Source organism: Acartia tonsa, chromosome 7, assembly GCF_053477335.1.
Source record: "Acartia tonsa isolate MP-2025a chromosome 7, ASM5347733v1, whole genome shotgun sequence".
Taxonomy (NCBI): domain Eukaryota; kingdom Metazoa; phylum Arthropoda; class Copepoda; order Calanoida; family Acartiidae; genus Acartia; species Acartia tonsa.
Window position 1 is genome coordinate 17,827,491 of NC_137266.1, and position 21,889 is coordinate 17,849,379.

The 21,889-nt window shown below is 29.3% G+C and overlaps 1 protein-coding gene across 2 annotated transcripts in view; it reads left to right on the plus strand.

Moving 5' to 3' along the window:
* Positions 1-594: 594 nt before the first annotated feature.
* The window catches only part of Cda5 (Chitin deacetylase-like 5), a 166,838-nt gene continuing 145,543 nt past the window's right edge, over positions 595-21,889 (plus strand). For both annotated transcript variants that reach the window (XM_080167747.1, XM_080167748.1), the window contains exon 1: positions 595-964. In XM_080167747.1, coding sequence (XP_080023873.1) covers positions 883-964 — 82 coding nt within the window. In that variant the 5' untranslated portion in view covers positions 595-882. The remainder of the gene's footprint in view (positions 965-21,889) is intronic.

Sequence of the window (21,889 nt, forward strand, 5' to 3'; positions counted from 1 at the left end):
AAATCTATCTCTTCAATGTTTTTTTTAACATTTTCTGGGTGACAATTCAATGTTTATTTTGATATAGTATTTGTTACTTCATGCAAGAGTTTAATTTTTAATTCTCTGCTTGTATATGTACGTCCCTTCTTACTGATATCCAGTGTAAAATGAACGCTATTGTTAATTAATGATTTCATATTTAAACTAGACCTAATTAATGATGCTCTATTAAGCTTTTGAAAAATTGTAATATTTTAGATTTATAACAGTTTTCTTTAAATAATGTATTTTTCTAAATTTTAACTTTAATTTCTTATAATCAATGTTATTTTACATAAATATATTAAATTAGATGAAGAATATGCGCTCTAAAAGTCTATTTTGTCTCCTTCTTATAAAACAGAAAGTCATAAGAAATTTTTAGATTTACCAGTTGGAGAAAAAAGAACTTTTCAACCAATAATTTTCCTCTACTGTAGGGTTAATTTTGTGTATCCTCATTGCGGATGTATGTAAATTTATCGTCAATTGTCTTATCCCTAAAGATCCATGCTTCTTAAATAGTTATTATTTATAGTTTGCCTTTATGAATTTAATTTTATTTTCAGATTCTTTTTTTCAAAAATGTGAATATGTGATGGATGCCTGTATGCTTGTCCCCTTGTATGTTTATTAAACCATGCTGTACAGACCTACACTCAACAAATATTGGAGCACACATTGTTTTAGTTTAGATGGTGATTAACAAGATATAATGAATGAAAATATATAACTCATTATAATATATTCCCATTTTATCAATTTTAAATCCTCCATATATATTACTTGAAGTAAATTTAAAAAGTGAAAAACAAGAAAAAAAGTACGTGATTGAATTATCATCAAAAAAATATCCCCAAAATGACGAATACTTTGAGAGCTAGCCCTGGGATAGCCCATTCCCTCGGTTTTGTTGCGGTTATTTTACTTTCAATTTCCACAGGTAAGTTTTTACTTTTCAGGGAAACTTTCCTTTTCAATATCTAAAATTAAATATAAACTTTATTTACATGTAAAATATATTAAAATATTAATTTATATTAATGCGAAGCTTCTCTACAATATTGTTCATCGGACAATAGGAAGTAATAAGCGAAGCCAGTCTGTAGTACTTTTATTTTGGGCCTATTGTTCATCTGAGACATAACATTTAGACGTTTTCCCTCTAAGTATCTTGTTGAGAACAAATACCCTCCCCAACCCCGTTTTCTTTAAAATAATTGGAAATAATGGTGTGAGGGTATTTTTTCATTTCATTTGCTTGTTTATTACTCTAGATTAGGATGGTTAGGTTATATTGGGTACTGGTTATCCCCGCAGGGTTAGGCCCACCCCCTTGACGAGTTAGACATTGAAAAAAAACTCCGCCAACTTATATTCAGTTTATTGAAAAGAAAAGGGTGGGAGGTTTAGTGCTCAACAAGTGATTTGGAAGAAAGTACCTACATTTCTTTAGTATTGATAATTTCGTTAAATGCTATGACACTAAAAGTGTTTGATATTCATAAAAATATCTAGTTTACTTTGTGAAGTTTGGCGGCTTATTTATTTTTAAAAAATATTTCCTCTATCAAATATAAAACTTTAATCCTCTCCAAAGTGGGGCTTAACTCAATTAATTAAATTTAAAAGCAAAACTTTTATTGATCTATCAAATTAAAGCTTACTTTTGACAGTACAGATTAGAAACTTGTTGTGGAAAGCCTAATTTATTGATTTTTATTCCATTAAAATCATTAATAGCTGAAAATGTTGGACAATAAAATTTATTTATAGGAGTTGTAAAAAACTTGATTTTGATCGATAATAAGGCCTATTAGAGAAAAACTAAACATTGTTTGAAAAAGGTTTAAATGAATTTTGCAGGGGGTTGCTTTTATATACAAAAGGGATGAATTTGTTTATCATAATTGGTGTTGAACATCAATTTATCGTCAATCGTTTTATCCCTTAAAATCCCTGAATTAAATGTTAAAATCCTATTTAAAATGCAAACAAACGACTTTTAAAGAAACTCTCCGCCTACTAAGCCAATTATGAGCTTACTTGGATAGGTAGCTGAGAATTTATGATTGGTTAAATTAAGCAAAGCACAAACAATAGATAATATATGTGTAATAGAGTACTAATTTACTAAAATATACTAATTCTACTAATGTACCTATACTAAAAAATGTAACGCCAATTGATATTCTTTATAAATTAATATTCTATTGGTATATCCTTTCGTGAAAATTACTAAAATTAGACAATTAAACAGAAGGCTATGTCTATACTCATAATTAAATATCTAAATCCTGACATCTATTGTATGAGGGGTACTTCTAGCGGTCTAACTTGTTTTCATTGTCGGCTGCTCTAATCATGACTGAACCTAATGCTTATATTGGATCATACATATAAATGTTTGGATATTTAGGAGAAGTGCAGCTACTCAATCATTCAATTCATGTCTGAGAGTTTGATGGACTAAATTTAGAGAGGGAGAGGACAATGAACTTGAAATCTTTTTTTCCTCCCAATGTTCAACTAATGTCTATGATAAATTAGAACATTTATCTACCTTTGATTTATGATAAAATTAATTGTTCTTGGTATGTTAATGGATAAATCTTTAACATTTCTTAAGTTACAATTTGTAAATTTTTTCTTATGGAAGCTCAGATATAGTATTGGGAAGAAATTACTGCATATTATCATTTTTTCGTGGATTTGTATATCCTTGTTTTTAATAGTGTGTGTTGCCTAATTAATAGATTTGAAGTCAAGATAATAAAAATAGATTCTGCGATTTTATTATTAATGACCTTTCTTTCAGGCTAAAAATATTTTTTCCCAAAAAGTACCAAAAAAATTTAACATCTGATCATTTGTTAAGGTGATTATTCAAATTGTCATTTGCTAATTCTATTTCAAGAGTTGAGTAAGATTTATAATAGATATTGTCATATGAATCGTTTCAATAAATTTGAGACAGCTTTCTTTAGAAGCAGCCAAGAAAATAATGCTTGTCTTTTATTGTAGAGGACGTAGACATAATACGACGGACAAACTTAATTTTAGAGAAGCTTCAGATCACTTATGTTTAAAAGAAGATTTATTTTATTGAGATGTGTGTGCATAGTGCAAGAAATGAATCAAGGAGTTTTTGTAAGATATTTAAAAGTTAAAAAACAAATGTTAAAAGTATTTAAGTTGGTTCTTTACCTTAAGCAGTTTTATTTTCTAGGTTAATCTATTTTGTCTCTAACTTTTCTGTCAATCATTTTGAATAAAATACTTGATTAAGACAAAATACCTTGTTTTAAATCAATTCGGTGTATTTTGATTTGCTAAAACTATCATTAATATCAAAAAAAGTATACTGTTTTTGTTTCCAACTTGTATGTAACTATGCTTGAATTAAATAAGGAAATCCACTTAAACTGTTTGGTGTCTACTGATTGTTTTCTATTGCCAAAGTTTAGGCTTATATGGATACAATCAATTCATATAAATGGTCATACTATATCTTTATTTCTCTCTCTCATACACATAGACAATCTATCTTTCTTTCCCACTCTCTCCCTCTCTCTCTCTCTCTCTCTCTCTCTTTCTCTCTCTCTTTCTCTCTCTCGCTCTAGCTCTCTCTCTCTCTCTCTCTTTCTCTCTCTCTCTCTCTCTCTCTCTCTCTCTCTCTCTCTCTCTCTCTCTCTCTCTCTCTCTATCTCTCTATCTCTCTATCTCTCTCTCTCTCTCTCTCTCTCTCTTTCTCTCCCCCTCTCCCTGTCTCTGTCTCTCTCTGTCTCTGTCTCTCTCTCTGTCTCTGTCTCTCTCTGTATCTCTCTCTCTCTCTGTATCTATCTCTCTCTCTCTCTCTCTCTCTCTCTCTCTCTCTCTCTCTCTCTCTCTCTCTCTCTCTCTCTCTCTCTCTCTCTCTCTCTCTCTCTCTCTCTCTATCTCTCTCTGTCTGTCTCTCTCTCCCTCTCCCTATCTATCTTTTTCTCGTTTTTAATTACTATGTTTTTTTGTAGTTATTTTTTACTCTTTTCCATTCTGCTTTTAAGCCTTTTTTCATAATAATATTTTCGGTTAGGTTTTAATTGTATTTTTAAAGGCTCAGTAAGTTTTAGATTCCATGTATCTATGAATAGTTATATTGTCATGAATATTTATACACGCCTAGTAAACTATGTATGTACTAGCGGCTACGCCCCTAGAAGCCTCTAGGGGCACTGGTAGGAGGGGGACCTTATCCCATTTTAAATTTAAGTTTCAAAAAGAGTTAAAAAAATATTTTTTGGATGGAGGGGGTGAAGACAACCTCTCCAAAATTAGTTAAAAACCTTCCAAGGACCTATAAGAAGCTTCACTGTAAAGGAGAACAATATCGGTTTAGCGGTTAGCGAGATCCTTCGGGACAGACAATAAAGGCTTACTACTTTATATAATAGGATATATATTGTATATGTATTATTATAAATGAACAGAAGGAGTAATGTTATATCCACTTCAAGATGAATTACTTAGTAGGGTGGATACATTTTAGAGGATTTTACATAATTTCCAAGTCATGATATTATGAGAAATTTACATAATAAAAGAAGTATTTTGATAGTTTGTTTTACATCAATCTTACAATTGAAAATTAGTTTTAAAAGCACAAATATGATAAACTGCAGAGGTTAGGTTTTTGTAGTATTTTAAGACTAAATCTATCATTCAAATCGATTAGGTTTTTTTTTTTAAATGAAGACTATGACCATAGAAATTCTTTTGTAATTTCAAATAAAAACAAATATAAGATTTTGAACCAAACTAGGCCTATGTAGTACACATACGTGTGAACCAAAATATGAACTACGCAAATGGTTTATTCTTAAAGTTATTTGTATTTCTGGTATAACAGTACATTAATATGCTGTTAAAATAAGTATTATACTGCAAACAATGCTGTAAATAATTCTAGAAACCATGGTACGTCAGGGCAAAGTGTGCTCAATCAAAGATAATTATTTAGGGAGGAGAGACGATACATTAGTTTCAGGGGTAAAAGTATTGCCAAAATATCCCGTAATATATTAAAATAGTTTCACATGGGTTGTACTTTTTAAGGAAGCTTTATAAGTTACTTAGGGTGGTTTTAGGCTACTTTCCTGACCTCAACCTATTGAAGAAATAACTAGTTAGGATAGTATATATAGTAGAATATAGTATGGAGATAGTTTAGCAAATTAATACATTTTTATTTAGAAACCTACATCTGTTTAAATAAATAAAGTCCTAAATTATTTTTATTTTATTTTGCCTTTTCATTTATTCTAACATTGATATTATTTACTAAGTATATTTGCGATTACTTTTATTTAATGAAATCTTCCAATTTCTAACATGTACAAAACGGCCTGCTTAATTGCTTCAAGATCCATGTCAGATCTATATAGGAAATAAATGTCTATAAACGAGCTCAAGTTTTCCAAGGAATATATGATTAAAACTCATAGTGCTCCAATAATCCATAATAAACTCTCATTGCCCAGAACGATAAGACCCATTATTTTACTTTATTAAAAATAAATTCATTTTTTTCATTTCATGTTGCTATTTACCTTATATTGATGTATTTAATTTCTAATCATAAAAAAGAAAATTTAAATTTATAATATGATAAATTTAAGAAAACTAGGTTTTAAAAGAATTCGATTGTGGCGACATTTTGTGTGTTCAAATATTAAACTAAAATTGTAATCATCATCATTAACCCTTTGGTGATGGTAATGTAAAGAAAAAAATATAATTTAAAAAAATCTTTTAAAAATCATTTAAATTATTAAATATTTACTTTCTTTTAGATAGTAATGCCGGGTGAGGAAAATAGATTTATTGAGAAATAGATATGCATATAGAAAACTAGCCAATAGGGAGATAATTATATCGAGCCAACTCTAGTATTATTATATAACAGTGTGATTTACTGGATATACTATGCATATCTGTATATATATTTGTCTGCTAGTAGCGCAGCAACTATACATTTTTCTTATTGCTTTATTTCCTTGATATATGATTACTTACAAATATACTATTACTCATATCACTCTATTAGATTGAGTTCTACGAAAATCATCAAAAGTCAAATGAAACAGTTTTGAAATTATTTTAAGCTTTACTTGTTGGTGTATTGTTTAATTCCAGGGATCTAAAGGGATAAGACAATGGACGATAAATTGATGTACATCTGCAATGATGATACACAAAATCACTCATTCAATAAGATTACAATTATTGATTAGAGATTTTGGACGTTTAACTTAATGAGCCAACCAATTAAATTCTATAATAGTTCAAGTCGTTTAGTCAAAGAATAAGAAAACATCATTATAAGACTTTAGGGACTAGTGTAATAAAAAGCTCAATGTCCACTCCCTCCCTGGTGTGTATGGCTGTGTTTGTGTTTAAGGAGAGCTTATGATTTGTAAGGATTAAAAGTTAAAACCAACGCCCAAATTTGATACATGCTTCTTCAAGCTTTAAAATCTAATACATTAAAGTTAAAAAATAGTTTTCTGACCACTTAAACCAAGGAGTAATTTATATAAAAAACATATTCACCATTGTGTAAGAAAATAATATATTTAGGGAAGAAAACAATGATTAATAAATTCTTCTTTTTATTAACACCTATTTATTTATAAATAAACGATTTAATAAAGGTATAACCTTATATAATTATCCAAACTTAATGTATGAAACATTTTTAAAACAAAAATTTTAGAATTTGATCCAATTTTTTTTGTTGTTGTAAATAAGATTGATTGATTTTACAAAAGTATAAACTTAATTTTTTTTTTCTTCAAATCTTGTTAACTTATACCTAAAAGTACAAAGCACTTTAAACTTAAAACAGTTACACTATAACTATCAATTTTGAAAAGAATAAGAAAGGTTATCCTTAAAAATAGATTACATGATAAAGATATGTATGTGTCTCAAAATGGGCAATAAATCTTCTTTGAGTATGTTAACAACTCTATTTATTTGTGGTCCTACAAAATAGCATAAAATATATATATTTTAAACAGCAAAACAAAAATTATATAAACAAAATTGTGTTCTTTTTATACAAATGTGGAAACAAATACTGTTATAATATAACTGAAATATCTAGCAAAAATGTAATGCTTCTTGACTTGAGGACAATTGAAATCGAAATTAAAATCATGTTTTTAACTTTGAAGCACTACTAATTTACTAACCAAGTAGAGCTCCACACGAAATGGCTTTCACGAAGTGACTGTCTAGTCGACTTTTTCAGTAATTGTTTTATTTTCAAAATTCGTTAGAAGGACTTTCCTTAGAATAATTATTAAATTTTTTTTTAATACTTTAGCTTAAAGTCTTGTACTAGATGCCCAAGGTTGAAGTTTACAGAATTGGAATAGGTTGGAATGGGGTGGTTATCATCTTTTTTTAAATAGCCTAAAACCAAAACAGTACCAAAAGAAAGATTCCCTGAAGATTCTGGAGCAATTATCGTTCAGTTTCTAAAATTGTCCAGGACATACATTGATATATGCTTAAACACATCCAGTTGAGAAAAAAAAAGACCTATCAAACAATAAATCTAAAATGCACAGTCCTGGTATTGGTTATTATATCCTGAGCTATAAGAGTGAGATAATCATATTACTATATGTTAAAAAAAGACCATATTTCTAAGAAATCATGGAATCCCTCATTATTTTTCTATAACATATAGATATCGTTACTAAATATATAACTAAATTTATATTAAATTAGGGTACTCTACAATTCAGTCTTATTCTTAATTTTTTGCAGTATAGAATTGGAGTGATGTTTCAATTCGTCATCCATTGTGCTTTCCCTATATTATGTCTTTATCTTTATATGTGACATCTAATTACATTGATACTTTTAAAGAATTTTTTGCTTAGTTAACATGATCTTAAGATTTTAGATTTCCTTTTACAAGTTATAACAAAATGACTAAAAAGTACTTTATTTTTACTGCATATAACTTTACTCTTCACAAGAAAATTTTTAGCTTGTTGATGCTTCTTATGGATATAATTATCCTTGTCAACCTTGTGAATAAAGCTATAATTGTGATCAATAAAGTTGTAATAACAAATTTGATAGTTCTATAATATACCATGTTAATATATTCATAAATTTTTATAGGTAGGGTTGATTAAGACTTTAATAATATACTCCTGCTTCAACATAAACTTCTCGTTCACAGGGAAAGATATCTGAAAAAAGAACGAATAAGTCAGATAAAAAAACAGGGTATAGTCCCTTTCGTGGCAAAGCCTCTTAAGGGGCGTTTCGTCGAATTTTCACAATAGCTTTTGATTTTAGGTTAGATTAGGTTAATTTATCTGAATGCCCCGCAGGGGCTAGAAATAGGAGAAAAGCTACTGTGAAAATAAGACGAAACGCCTCTTAAGAGGCGTTGCCACGAAAGGGACTATATCCCAAAAATGTATAAGTATTATGTATAATACAGACAACTACCTGGAGTGGTAATAATTGCTTTATGTTATTTTGTTGGGACTTAAAATGAATCAATAAATAAGAAAAATACCGTCACTTTTACTAAATTTCTCTGACGACAACGTGTGTCTAGTAATTGTTTTTGAGAAAAATTATCCCATTCCATGACCTTACGTACATATTTATAAATGTATTAGTATGACCCTTTCTTCCCTTTTATGAACCCCACCCTTGCGGGTCCCGTGGATAACTTGATGAATTAATTTTGCCCACTGTTGCATATCATGGATACAGGGATATTTGTATTAACCCAAATGATGATAAACAAAATTACCTCTTTTGCAGATTAAGATTTAAATGTTTAGATACTTCTAGACTTAAACCTAATAAACACAATACAATAAAAGTACACAAAAATATTAAGCCAAGGAATAACAATTATAAAACTTTGAGTACCCGTCCAATGTTCCCACAAACCCTTGCTAGTTTTCATCCTGTCTCACGCGTGATTTTTGGGGTAAAGAAGGGGAGGTAGATTAATTTAATGCTGTTGCTCTTTTCCTCCCTGATTTCATCATAGTGAGTAACTCAGATATTTTACAATTATCAGAGAGTTTGGGGTAGGTCAATTTTATTTCAAATTTTCTGACTGAACAAATGTTACTGTATATTAAGTAAACTACAAACATTAGACAGACAACCAACCCTTTAATTGTACGAGCTTTGTCTCGAAGTATCAAATATTCTATTTTAGTTAATGTGCCTGTTTAAAAAACAAGGTATACCGCTTTGCTTTAATATCTATTTTTAGGCGCTAACAATATTTCACGTCTCTAGTATTAAATGTTCAAAAATTACTTTAAATGTTCCTAGATTTAATTGTATATTACTTTATTTCTGAGGCACAGTACTTATACGCTCTTGACATTTAGCCAGGATACTTTGAAAAGTTTTAAATTCAAGTTCAAGCATAGTACATGCGTATTTTATTACCATATAGGGCAATTGGGTCATTTTTTGGAAACGAAGGCTATTTGAAACTTTTTTTGGCTTTTGAAATTGCTTTCATTATCTTTCTTGTTTTAATTGCTTTATTCATGATTTTAAAGTATAAGATTGATATTTTACAACTATAAGCAACTAAATATAATAGTAAAAGAGTAGCTGCGCCTTAAAAACTTTTATACTTTTTTAATAAAGAATAATAAATCAATTAAAGCAAGTGAGGGTATGTCTGTATATATGTGTACTTTTTCAATAATAGTAGTTAAAGGTCAGTGTGTGTGTTGGTGTGTGTGTGTGTGTTTGTATGTTTTGGATATGTTGGCACTAAAAAGACACCCTACTTTTTTTGGCACTATAAAAGCAACCTAAAAAGCTGAAAAAAAGCCTTTTAAAGTTGATTCATACCTAACCAAGGAGATTTATGATCGCATCAAGCGCATATAAAGAATTTTAATCACAAATGAAATTGAATATTTTGATTTCAAAAAGTATTTCATGTATTTCACATATAAGTGACTTGGACAGCCAGACAGACAGTAGAAAGTACCCTAATTTTATATTAACTTTTATTATTGGCATAGACGTCCAAGGGTCGGTGTATAGGGGGTTTTACCCCTATCAAACTTTGAAATCCCTCATTTTATTCCAGCCTAAAACATATGAAACCCATCATATACAAAAAAAAAATATTTGTTCCTTTTATAAACCCATTGATCAAAACAGTTCAACAAATAAATTTATATGTTAGAATGTCCTTTCATTACAAGTAAGATTATGTAGTAGCATACAATAGGTGCCTATTTGATTAAATAATATACTTTAAAACTAGGGTTGAGATTACTAAAAAAAATATATATTTTTACTTACTGGTAGCTACAAAAAGAAAGATATATTCATTGGATATTTAAAAAATAAATTTGGGGTTTCCAAGCAAAATATATTTTAGAAAAGTCAGAAAGTGAATCTTAAAAACCTTTTCTATCTACTTTCTAGTAACCATATCGAACCAATATTGGGCAATATTGTCTTTTCTTTTGTTAATTCTTAAAAAATCGTCCAAAGCCTAGTTTTAAACGCCCTATTAGGATTCCTGTTTAGTGTATCATACACATAAATAATATTGATTCTATACGCTTCTTTATACTGCTTTTCAACTACATTAATATAAGTAGATTTGAAAAAAGATAGTGGTTAGTTCAATTCAAAGTATAAAATATGGATCTTCGTTTTTCAATGTTCTAAATGGAAATTGTAAGTTTTCATAAAATTATGTCAATGTTTAATCGAAAATTGATAGTAAAAAAACAAATTTTGTTTTCTTAAAAGAGTTACATGCAAAATATATTTTCCCATTAATTTTCAAAATAACAAAATTAGTCTAAATAGTAAGCTTGCAAAGTGATTCACCTAAGGGTTGGTAAAGGGTTAATATAATTTTTCCTATATCTTTCTTAGGAGAGGTGTTTGCACTAGCCCTTACGAATACCACTGGTCTCAATATCACAAAACTCTTAATGAAATACCCTTTAATAAAAAAACATAAGCAAGAAATTGAATTGTCTGCATAGTATTTAAGCATATTAAAGCTAAACCTGTAAGCTTATAGTAGGAAGAGATATATGTATTATGGGGGGATTACGTTTTTTTATGACTATCTCTTTATCCGTTTATGATTGCATAAATGCTAACCGAGACTGTAAAAAGATGTGCCGTTTTTTTTGGTTGCAAACTTTTATTTTTTTATTTGAAATAGATAGGAATACAAATCTATCCAAAACGGTATTCCTCTGTTTAAGATGATGTATAGTCTAAGAGTAGCTTCAATCCAAAAATTAGAAATAAAAAGAATATAGATTTAATTCGATTCTTTGCTAAATATAAAATGTAAGGAAATTATAAATAGTGGGAAAATTTATGTGATTGGCACCCATGTTCGATTTAGAAGGCTTAGGGAGTGAGATTGTATTTTGATAGCAGAGAAAAGAATCAGGGAGAAAAAGTCTGTAAACTTTTCAGCAAAATATCATCAGCATATCGAAATAAGTATTAATACTAGAAACAAATATCTTCTATCTTAAACTTGGGGTCCAGGAAGGTAGGGAACATTGCACTGTAAATTACATTGGTACCTAAAGTTTTATAACTATTCAAGCAATCTTTTTTGAATTTTAATTGATTTGTTCCAATCTAGTAGAGTCTTAAATGATCAACAAATAATTTTATTCCACAGAATGAGTTATTTTGTTTATCATTAATGGGGATGTGTATCCATTTGAATTTCATTAAGGTCCCTGTTTAAGCTTAAATATTTTTAATTTTGCTTGATAATAAATAATTCACCAAAATTGTAAACGTATTAGTCCTGTATTTCCTAAGATCTTACCGTACTGACATCTATATCTTTTATGAATTACCTAATCTTTTTCCCTGTGTGATTCGCCCGACCAATGTATGCAAATTGTGATTTGATTTGAAATGTTGAATATGAATGAGGGGGTATTTTGCAAAGGGTATTATTATTGCATTAATTGATTTTTAAGATCGATACTTCAAAATTGGTTCTCAAAACGATAAATAAAAATAAATAAAGAAGATTATCGGTGAAAAAGTCACTTTTAGCTAGTACTAACCAATCAAGATTGAAGAAAAGTATACGTTTTAAAGCTAACAAATGAAAGAAAGTGTCTATTAAACTTTGGATACTAGCATAATTTACAGTCTAAATATTTTGTTCTAATGAACGAATATCTTATCCAGTCTGTTGGTATGATTTTTTTTAAGGATTAGGCCCAAGGCAGATAGGAAATGTTGTGCTTTGAATAAAGAAATGGATCATTGGTAAAAAGGTCTTCTTTGACTTTATGTGTCTTTACTTTTTACATAACTAATAGTGCGTCAAAACATAACACATTGAAAATATATAAGAATACAGTTTTTTATGCAGTCTACTTCTGCATGTTATCGGCTTTTTAAATTTATAATAGTTTGAATACAAGAATGTTGGCTTATTGTAGCTGTGCTTCTTATGGACAAAATCATATTTGTTCTTTTATTCTTGTATTTTTACCTCCCTACTTTGTATTAAAAAAGTATGAAATCATTTTTTAAAAATACAAATTACTTGTATTTTGATTGAATTTACGATACCATTTTTTACACGTTTAAGTCTTTTATTGGGAAAAGTAAGAACATTCAAGCAATTTTTTCAACATTAAGTGACCTTTTTGTTAATATGAAAATAAGAAAGGTTCATCATATATTGTTAAATAATTACCCATTATATAAAGGTAATGCTGATTATATTAAGATAAGAACATTATATGCTTTTTAAAAATCATTATATAAAAGTAACAGGATATCTGTTTATGTGTGTTCAAAGGATCTCGCTTACCGCTGAACCTATTTGGTTCTTTTTACAGTGTATATTACTTATGTGTACAGGAAATTTATTTTAGACGGGAAAATAACAGTAAACTGTAATTGAACTTAAAGAAAATATTCTAATATAACAGTTTAAAGGCTATGATAATTCATATGCAACACTTGCCTGCTAGACGTACGGACAAATTAAGTAGTTATAGAGAAGCTGCGCTATTTATAAACTTAGAAATAACTAAAAGGTAAAATTTAATAAATCAGTCTTGAATTTATCCTATCTTAGCAAGTATATACATTAAAGACTTTAAGCCTTGACTTGAAAAGTTTGAATACACTAAAAATTGTCATGGGTTGATTGACCTTTTCCTGAATAACCTTGCATGGCGTAGTGAACCAGGAATCGGCCGCCGACCACTGCAAAAGTGACTCGGTTGCGGCTGAGAATCAAATAGTAATAAAATAACTTCTATTCGGCTGCAAAGAAAATTGTCTTGTTCACGTTTGGTAACGACAGATGCTTATTTGAAAAGTGTGAATCGGCTGCAGATTTGACATTTTGCGGCTGTCAAACATTGGTCCGTTTCCAAAAAAAATGCGGTTGGATGTTTCTGCCGCTGCTGAGCCCTGTTTTGAACGGCGTGGTAAAATGATTTCTTTTGATCCCTAGATTAACATTCTTAAGTGCAGCTTTGGTGCATCTTTTTACACATTAGATTGGCGGTCAAAACAGTAAACTTTGGCCAAAATTTTCATTATTGGTATGTACATAATAAGTTAATGTAGTCCAATATAGCTTACTATAAAAGCTTCTTGAAATAAAAGTGTGCTGGGTTAAAAAGTTTGAGTTATTTTGTATGAATACCTACTCTGCACACTTACAAACACCATTTCTTTTGCCTAAGATGAACAGACATGCGGAGTTTTAGATATTAACAAGGATGTACATGTACAAAATATAGGAAGAAAAATAATAATTCATACTATTCTAAATTTTTTATTAATGTCCATAAATTTGTATGAAAATTTTAGACTTTATTAACTTTATAATCATTTTGTGTTTCTACGCTTCTTAGGATAGTACCATGTTCTAAAGCATATAGTACATGGTAATAATCGAAGACATTGTTTTCATTACTTATCTGTATATGTTTGTCTTCGTGTTTAGATTTACTGAAATGTATAAAAAAAGGATATTTTTATAGCCAAATATTCATGCAAATTTGATAGGCAATATTTTATTAGAACATATTTATCCTAGTACTTTTTAAGCTTGTGTACATTTTCAGACTATTGAGTATCTGCCATCCAATAATCCGTATAAATAGACACGAACACAAAACATATACAACATGCACAATAACATGTATACTAACAAATAAAAACTACATTTAAAACCTTTCTGCACTTTTAGTGCTTTGCTTTTAACCTTTTTTGATGTATTTGCGCGCTCTATAGATGGGGTATGTAATTTTGTCTATCATTTATTGTGTAACATATTTTCTTCTTTATTATTAACTTTTTAATTAAATAATCCCGATTTTGGAAGAAAATAACTTTTTTTAAATAAAAAACTTAAATTCCTTACAATTAAAATGAAATGACATACACAAAAAGATATAAAAAAAGGAAGAAAGATAAAATTTAATTATAGACAATCCAAAATAAAGATATAAACATCCGTATAAAGGAAATCCAAGTCTTAGGTTAATTGATGCTCTATATATGTGTACAGGCATAAGATTTAAAGAAACAAACTAGAATGAAAACATTCATGAGAATAAAGTTCTTAGTATAATACAAAAAAATAAATACGATCAATTATAAAATAAGGTTGCTGTTAAAATGGTTCTAAAAAAAATCTTTACTATGCATTGCAGACTTCTATCTTTAATATAAGCTAAATAAAATGAACAATAGATCTTAAGTCTTAATTATCTTAAAATCTTCAGATCTGTATTTTTAACAGCTTAAAAAACATTTCTTATTTCCTCACGGATAAATGTATATATTATAGAGAAGCTTGGCTGCAAAACAAGAGGAATCCTCGAAAAATATTATTGAGGAAATCTAGGAAATGAATTTGAGGGCACTAATTAGATCCAGGTCATTAAGTCATTTAAACATAGATATGCCTACAGCATATGCCTTTCAATTAAAACATCATTATGAGGATCTATGCCAGAGAAAAAGTAATAATCTTATTAGGCAAAATAACATTTCTCAACAGATCTTCATCGAAAGAACGCCGATATGTCTTTTAGAATATCTAAAACGGTCTGAGGGATTGTATTTTAATCGTTTGTTTCTAATAATTGTAATAAAGCAACAGGATGTCTGTTTGTTTGTTTGTCTGTGTGTCTGTTTGTCTGTACCAAAGAACCTCGCTAACTAGGAAGGGTAACACCACCCTCCCAAGAAAAATCTGACCTAAAAAAATACCCCCTCCCCCCCGTCAAAAAAAATATTAATTCTTTTTTTAAAAACTAAAATAAAAAAAGAACTATAATAATTATCAGTTCCTTTTACCCTGAAATTAATTTACATTTCCTAGGTTTTTGTCAGTTTTGAATATATTCAAAATATATAGGGATGAAATACATATTTTGTGATATATGCATTTCTCTGGATATTTGCATTGAAATTAATTCAAAATATTTACAAATTCAACAATCTAAACATGGACAATTTTGTCATTAGGAAACCCCACAATAGCAGACAAAAAAAATAATAAAAAGATTGCAGCATCATACATAAATTTTTTTTTTAAATTACATTTTTTTGTAAGGATCTTAAGGGATAAGACAATAAACAATAAATTGATGTCTATCCTCAATTATAATAAACAAAGTTAATCCTAAATTATAATAAACTTCTAGCCTGTACTAACAAAATAATCTCCCCTAGCATTTTTGCGCAATAACTTAATTAATGTTATATTTAAAAAATAGTTTTATACTTATAGTTATGATTATCCTTGTTTGAATTTAATTATACCAAATTAACAACAAGCTTTTTACCCATGACACTTATCTTGTTTTGTAAAAGCATTTGCTAAATATGTTCTACGATGTATCATTCAGGTTTTTATTTACATGACAAGACATCTGTATCTATTTCTTGCTTTAAAATTCTTGTAATTACTTTATATTGTGGGCGACCTGTAGCATTGTTTGCAAAATCGCCTAAATTAATAGTTAAGACTATTGGATTTTTTTTGAAGAAATACACAGATGCCAAAAAATTAGAGCTGATCGCGGTTTAAAAATTAAAATTTTTAGCCACTGCTGCCATAATCAAAAGACTAGTCGCAATTGAAGGTGCAGCCAAATAAAATTTTTTAAGGGTTTTATTAGCAAAATCTGCCAAAGTATTAAGAAAAATAACGATGTCCATTTCTTTAAATTTATAATTAGTTTATATTGTTGAATGCTATACTAATGATTATCTAAATTTTAGGTATGTTGAAAATGTTAGAAAATCTGTAAAAATCAAATATTTGGGTTTTGGTATGATTTTGATGGGAATCTTTGTAAACACCTGTGACACTTTGATACTATTGTTTGTTAGACTGGTTACTTTTTACTGAATTTGGTTAGTTCCCTATTTTTCTTTTATTCTGTCTTTGAAGTCAATATTTCTTTTTTAGCATCTCATTTTCAGTTTTCTTTATTGTGTCTTTTATTGATCTTTAAAAAAATAGTTATTTATCGCATCGTATTATAGACAGCTTACCGTGGAAGACACGGGCTAACAAAACTTGAATCAGGATTTTTATTTTAATAATCGTGGAAAATCGCCTATTTCTCCTTTTCTTCAAATCTCTCTGTTATTGTATATTATCTTTATGCAGTCTTTTTATTCTTTCATTTCTGTATTGTCTGAATAGTAGAACTTTTCACTATCTGCAATTCAAAGAATTTTGTAGACAAAAATGTTACCGCCCTAATTTGTAAAAAAAGTTGTCTTTCTCTGTCGCTATGTGAGTAAATGTGTGTAGAGGAATGTTTTGTAAATGACCAGGACACATTTTCATAGTTATAATTTATCTAATATCACAGTAGGCTTTGACAATGTTTTTATTTGTATTTTGGTGTGATTTTGAAGTATATTAGGGGCTATAAAAACAGCCAGCGAGGGTGGTATTATAGACTGACCACGCCTTGTACAGTTTCTTGTCAAACTGGATCAACTTATTTGGTTGAATATACCATGCTGTTGAAATTTCAAAATAGCAGTTTTATGTCTTTTATGTAAGTAAAATCTTATAATATAAAGTAGTAGGGTATTTTGTCTGATGCTAAAGATCTCGAAAAATTCTGGTCCGGGTGGGTTGAACTTTAAAAGAAATCTGTATAAGTGTTTTGGGGTGGTTTTAGGCTATTTTACTGACTTCCCTCGCTGTGCCCTTTATACTAAGGGCGGAGCAACTAGTTAAAATATAAAGAAGCTATATTACGTAAAATAGCATTGTCAACATTTTCTAAAGTCAGTCATAATGAAAGAACACTTCAATATAAACGCCCTAAAAAGGACTTGATAGGCATATGCATCATATATTCGGATTACTTACATAAAAGTTATTATTTATTTGGTTGATTTATTTAAAATACTTTTAAATATGAGGCTTTAGTGTGAAAGGAATGAGTAAAGAAGTAAAAACAAGGACAGTCATGACAAAAATATCGCAGCTATATTTATCTAATATTGAATTAATATTAGAATAGATAGTTATTGCCAATATTAGAGTAAAACACAGGAGGGAGAAAGGGTTAAATAACTGTATTTCTCTTTCTCAATGAACTTGTGCTGACTCTCAATTGGGTCTTTGAAAATCAACCAATGTTAAAGGGAATATTAACACAGCCAAGTAGCAGAAAACAATTTGCTGGCAGACGAAAAAGGTAATTGAAAAAGGGGGGAGGTAGTTATCTGTATATACATCTATACTATATAGATCTGTTTTGTCAGTAATTAAAAAAAATGACTTAATCAAGTATTTTGCATGAGCTTTTGAGTCATTATTTGAGTTTTATTTTGAGGCCTTTTCATTAATATTCCTTGAAACTAATAATCGTAATATCCGCAGTCAAAAGGTACAAACAGAAACATGATAAGCATTTATTTCTTAAATTTCTTAAGAATGAAAATACAGAAAACCATATAATCAATTTATAAAGAATGGGTTTAAAAATAGTATAATGACTTCTTTTCATATTTTTTCTTTTACATTTTGCTTACCCATAAGAGGAAAATTTATAAATAACTCATACCCAATGGACATTAAGCATAATTTTGTAAAATAAATGTCCTATTTTCTCAAAACTTGTCTGTAGTCTTGTTAGTCATACTTGGGCGGAAGGTGGTGATTTAAAAATGTCTCAGAACTACTTTTAGCATTTTTTTAAAAAAACTAATATCTCTAAAAACATATGTATATTGGTGTTTTCATTCATGCATAATTATGCATTAAAAGTATGAAATAACCCAGAACTTTTCTTTATTTTTACATTTTTTTCTTTGATTTGTAGCACCAGTTTTACAAGGTAACTTGATTAGCCAGTTTTCTTTCTGCAAAAGCTAATTAATAAAAGGAAGGGTATATGCTCTTGAAATTAGATTTGATAAAAATTAATTTATTTGAAAGAAATTGAATTTAAGGGGGGTGGAGGGGTTGAAAGGTTTTATTCATGGTTATTTGTGTACAGTCAAAGCCAATAGGTTTCAGGCAACGCAGGAGTAGTAATGTGTTAGGCATAGAAACGAAACAAACTAACCTTTCTTACTTTGAAATAAAGGGGCCGGTGGTGGGAGGTTCTCTGCTAGATAGGCACTTTATGGGAAAGCACCCTATTTTAAAACTATTTTCTCTGGCGAGGAAAACATTTAAAAGTTTTTGTTACATTGTTTACTTATTACTTTATTCCCGTAAAAGTTGTTAAAAAAACCAGGCGGTCTTTTCCTCTAAATTGATTTGCAAGATAAACTACCAACTCTGTCCTTTTTCCTGGCATCCTTATAGGACACTACTTGGTTTAGAAAAAACAGGGACTTTAAGGGATAAGACAATGGACAATAAATTGATATACATTCTCAATAGTTATAGATTGAAATTATTAGTTGAAAAGTTTGGACACTGCTAGTTTAGAACATACCTATCCAAATTCAACAAAACTATCTACAGTTTTGAGCCAACGAATATGAAAAAGCAGCAATAAAGCTTTGAGTACCAGTGTAATTTTCAGTCGAATGTCCCTTTTCACGCTATTTTTCTGAAATGACAAAATATAAAGAATTAAATGTAGGAGTGTCCTTTGATAGATTTTGAATATTGTTCGTAGATTTTCTAATATGCAATTTCCAAGATTTGTTGTTTGCTTATTTTTTGTGTCCACAAATTCTAGGAAACAAAAATGGTATACTATTACCCAGGGAGAAAGAGAACAAGCACAGTAAAATTAATCTACAACACTTACTTCCCCCAAATTTACCATATTCTAGTCATTCTTAGGCTGTATTTATGATAGTAAAATAACAGATCTACAGTATAGATGTATATCCAATGACCTTTTCCGTCTGCTAACAAATTGGTTTCTGTTACTTGGCTGTTTTAATATTCCAGACAACATTGGTTGATTTTTAAAGACCTAATTGAAAGTCGGCACAAGGTCATTGGGATTGGGAAATACAGATATTTAACACCTTCCCCCTATATTGTTTTAATCTAATAATATAATGACTTTATTATATCAGCAATGGGCACTATTTTAATGTATATAGTCGAAATAGGTTTGCCGTACTATTAACGTCAGAACTTCCAATTTACGAGTTTTAAAGAAGATCATCTTATCATCTATTGTCCTATCCATTGCTAGCCTTGACCATTACCCAGTAAAGTTAGACATTGCTGGCATTCCAAGTATCACGTAGAGTAGAAAACAAAATTGATTTTTTTACCAGTGTTTTTAATTGCAATTTGGGATTGATTACTTTACAGTTTTCAGTTGACAATTTTAGTTGGAAACAGGGATGGGTTACTAGACTATAAGTTCAAAGTTAAACTGAAACTGAGTAGTTTGTGCATATACCACCCCGCAACCCTCCCTCTCCTTATTCTTAAAAGTTATATGAAAGTACATTCATGCAATTTTCAATTTAATTTTAAAATAAATGGGGAGTTTCTATGCTCGCTGGGCACGTCGAAGAAAGCACTGGGAATAGTTTTTTTCTTCGACATATATGTCTTCAACAATATGCTCTATTAAAATAATTTGAAATTGATTCAATTTGATTAAAAATCTGCTATGTCTTTGGACATAATTGTTCTAATCTGATTTTATCAAATAATTTCAAATAATTAAAGTAACGTATCTCTGCCCTAATTACACTAATTAATGCTTTTAAACAAGAATAAAAATATTCAAAGATTTTTTTATAACTTTAGAAGATTTTTTTTCATAATCTAAAATCAATCAATATCATATATGATTATTGCTTTGACCAATTGAATCGTTTTGTAAACAATTTGATAATAAATATAAGGGAACAGGACAATTTTAGAGAAGATTTACTGATAAAAATAAAATAAATGCAGCCATGTAGACAAATCTTGCCTAAACAACGTATCAAAATCATGAACTATTTCATAAAAGTCAGAAAATATTTATTTTGTTTTGTAAAAAACAAACTTAGTACTGTATGGTTTACTCTATATTTCTTTTTTGTTGTAGGACGTCAGAAATTTGAAAAATATACTTAAACCTGAACGTTAAATATATTCTGCATTCAAGAGTTTTACCTTTACACCTTCCAACCTCCCCCCTTGAATTATCCTATAGGCGTGCGGAAAGGGGTTTATGGGGGTTGTCAACACCACCCTAAAATATGAAATTAAGTAGGACAGCCTTACCTTACACCCCCCTCCCAAGTGAATCACCTTGCACGCCACTGATTAGAAGGAATAAAAACGGAGAGGGGTTAGCTATTTTCCAGCAACCATATTTGTGAATCTGCCTTAATTTCTTCACCTTTATTGACATTATCCTAGATTAAGTTTGTGAGATATGCAATTTGCAAATTGCATGAAAATTGCATATATACAAGATACATTTGCATATGGAATAGGAGATGTGTAACGACAAAATTTTGTAAAATCAATCAGATTGTATCATACTATGAACGGCAAAAATTAAGAAAATTAAGAACCCCAATAATATTTGTTTTTGGGAACATTAAAGGGTAGGGGTCATCTTTTTTGGGATCTGAACTGATTTTCCTTTTCATCTTTCCAATTTAGATTAGAATTAGGATGGCCTGTTTGCCCCTTTTTTCATCCCACCCCATTCATTTTTCATTCTGTTTTATATGATGGTTTAACCTATTGAGTATGTTAGTATATATATTTATGAAGATAGGTACATTTACATATATTGAAATATGTATGCCTACGTCCCTGGCAAATGCATAATCTTTTTTTGCATATAACCCAGCATGAATATTCAAATTCTCTGCGCTAATATTTATTTATTATAAAATACAGATACATAAGTTTTATTTCCCGCGTTATTTTTTTGTACATCTTTTTATTTGTAAATGTCCCAATGTAGGTTCTCTATCACGTCCATAAAGACCAAGTGAGGGGGGGGGAGGGGAAGTCGACCCTCCTTTTTCAATATTAGATTATTTTCAAAATTAATGCTTTGATGTTTTTTTTCCAGGGACTCTTTCTCTCCCTCTTTAAAAATTAACATGAATCTGGACCTATTAGTAGCTTTTGTATAAAAGAGAACCATATCGGACCATCGTTAAGTATGATCATTGGCTACACACAGACAAAGGAACATTTATACTTTTAACTAAGTATTGATGTACAAATTTTGAAATTACTATTTTGTGAAATATAATACAATATTCGAATAAATATAAATTTTTCTTTATTTGTTAACTTGCCTTTGATATCATATTATTATTTGTTTAATGTCATATTTGCAGA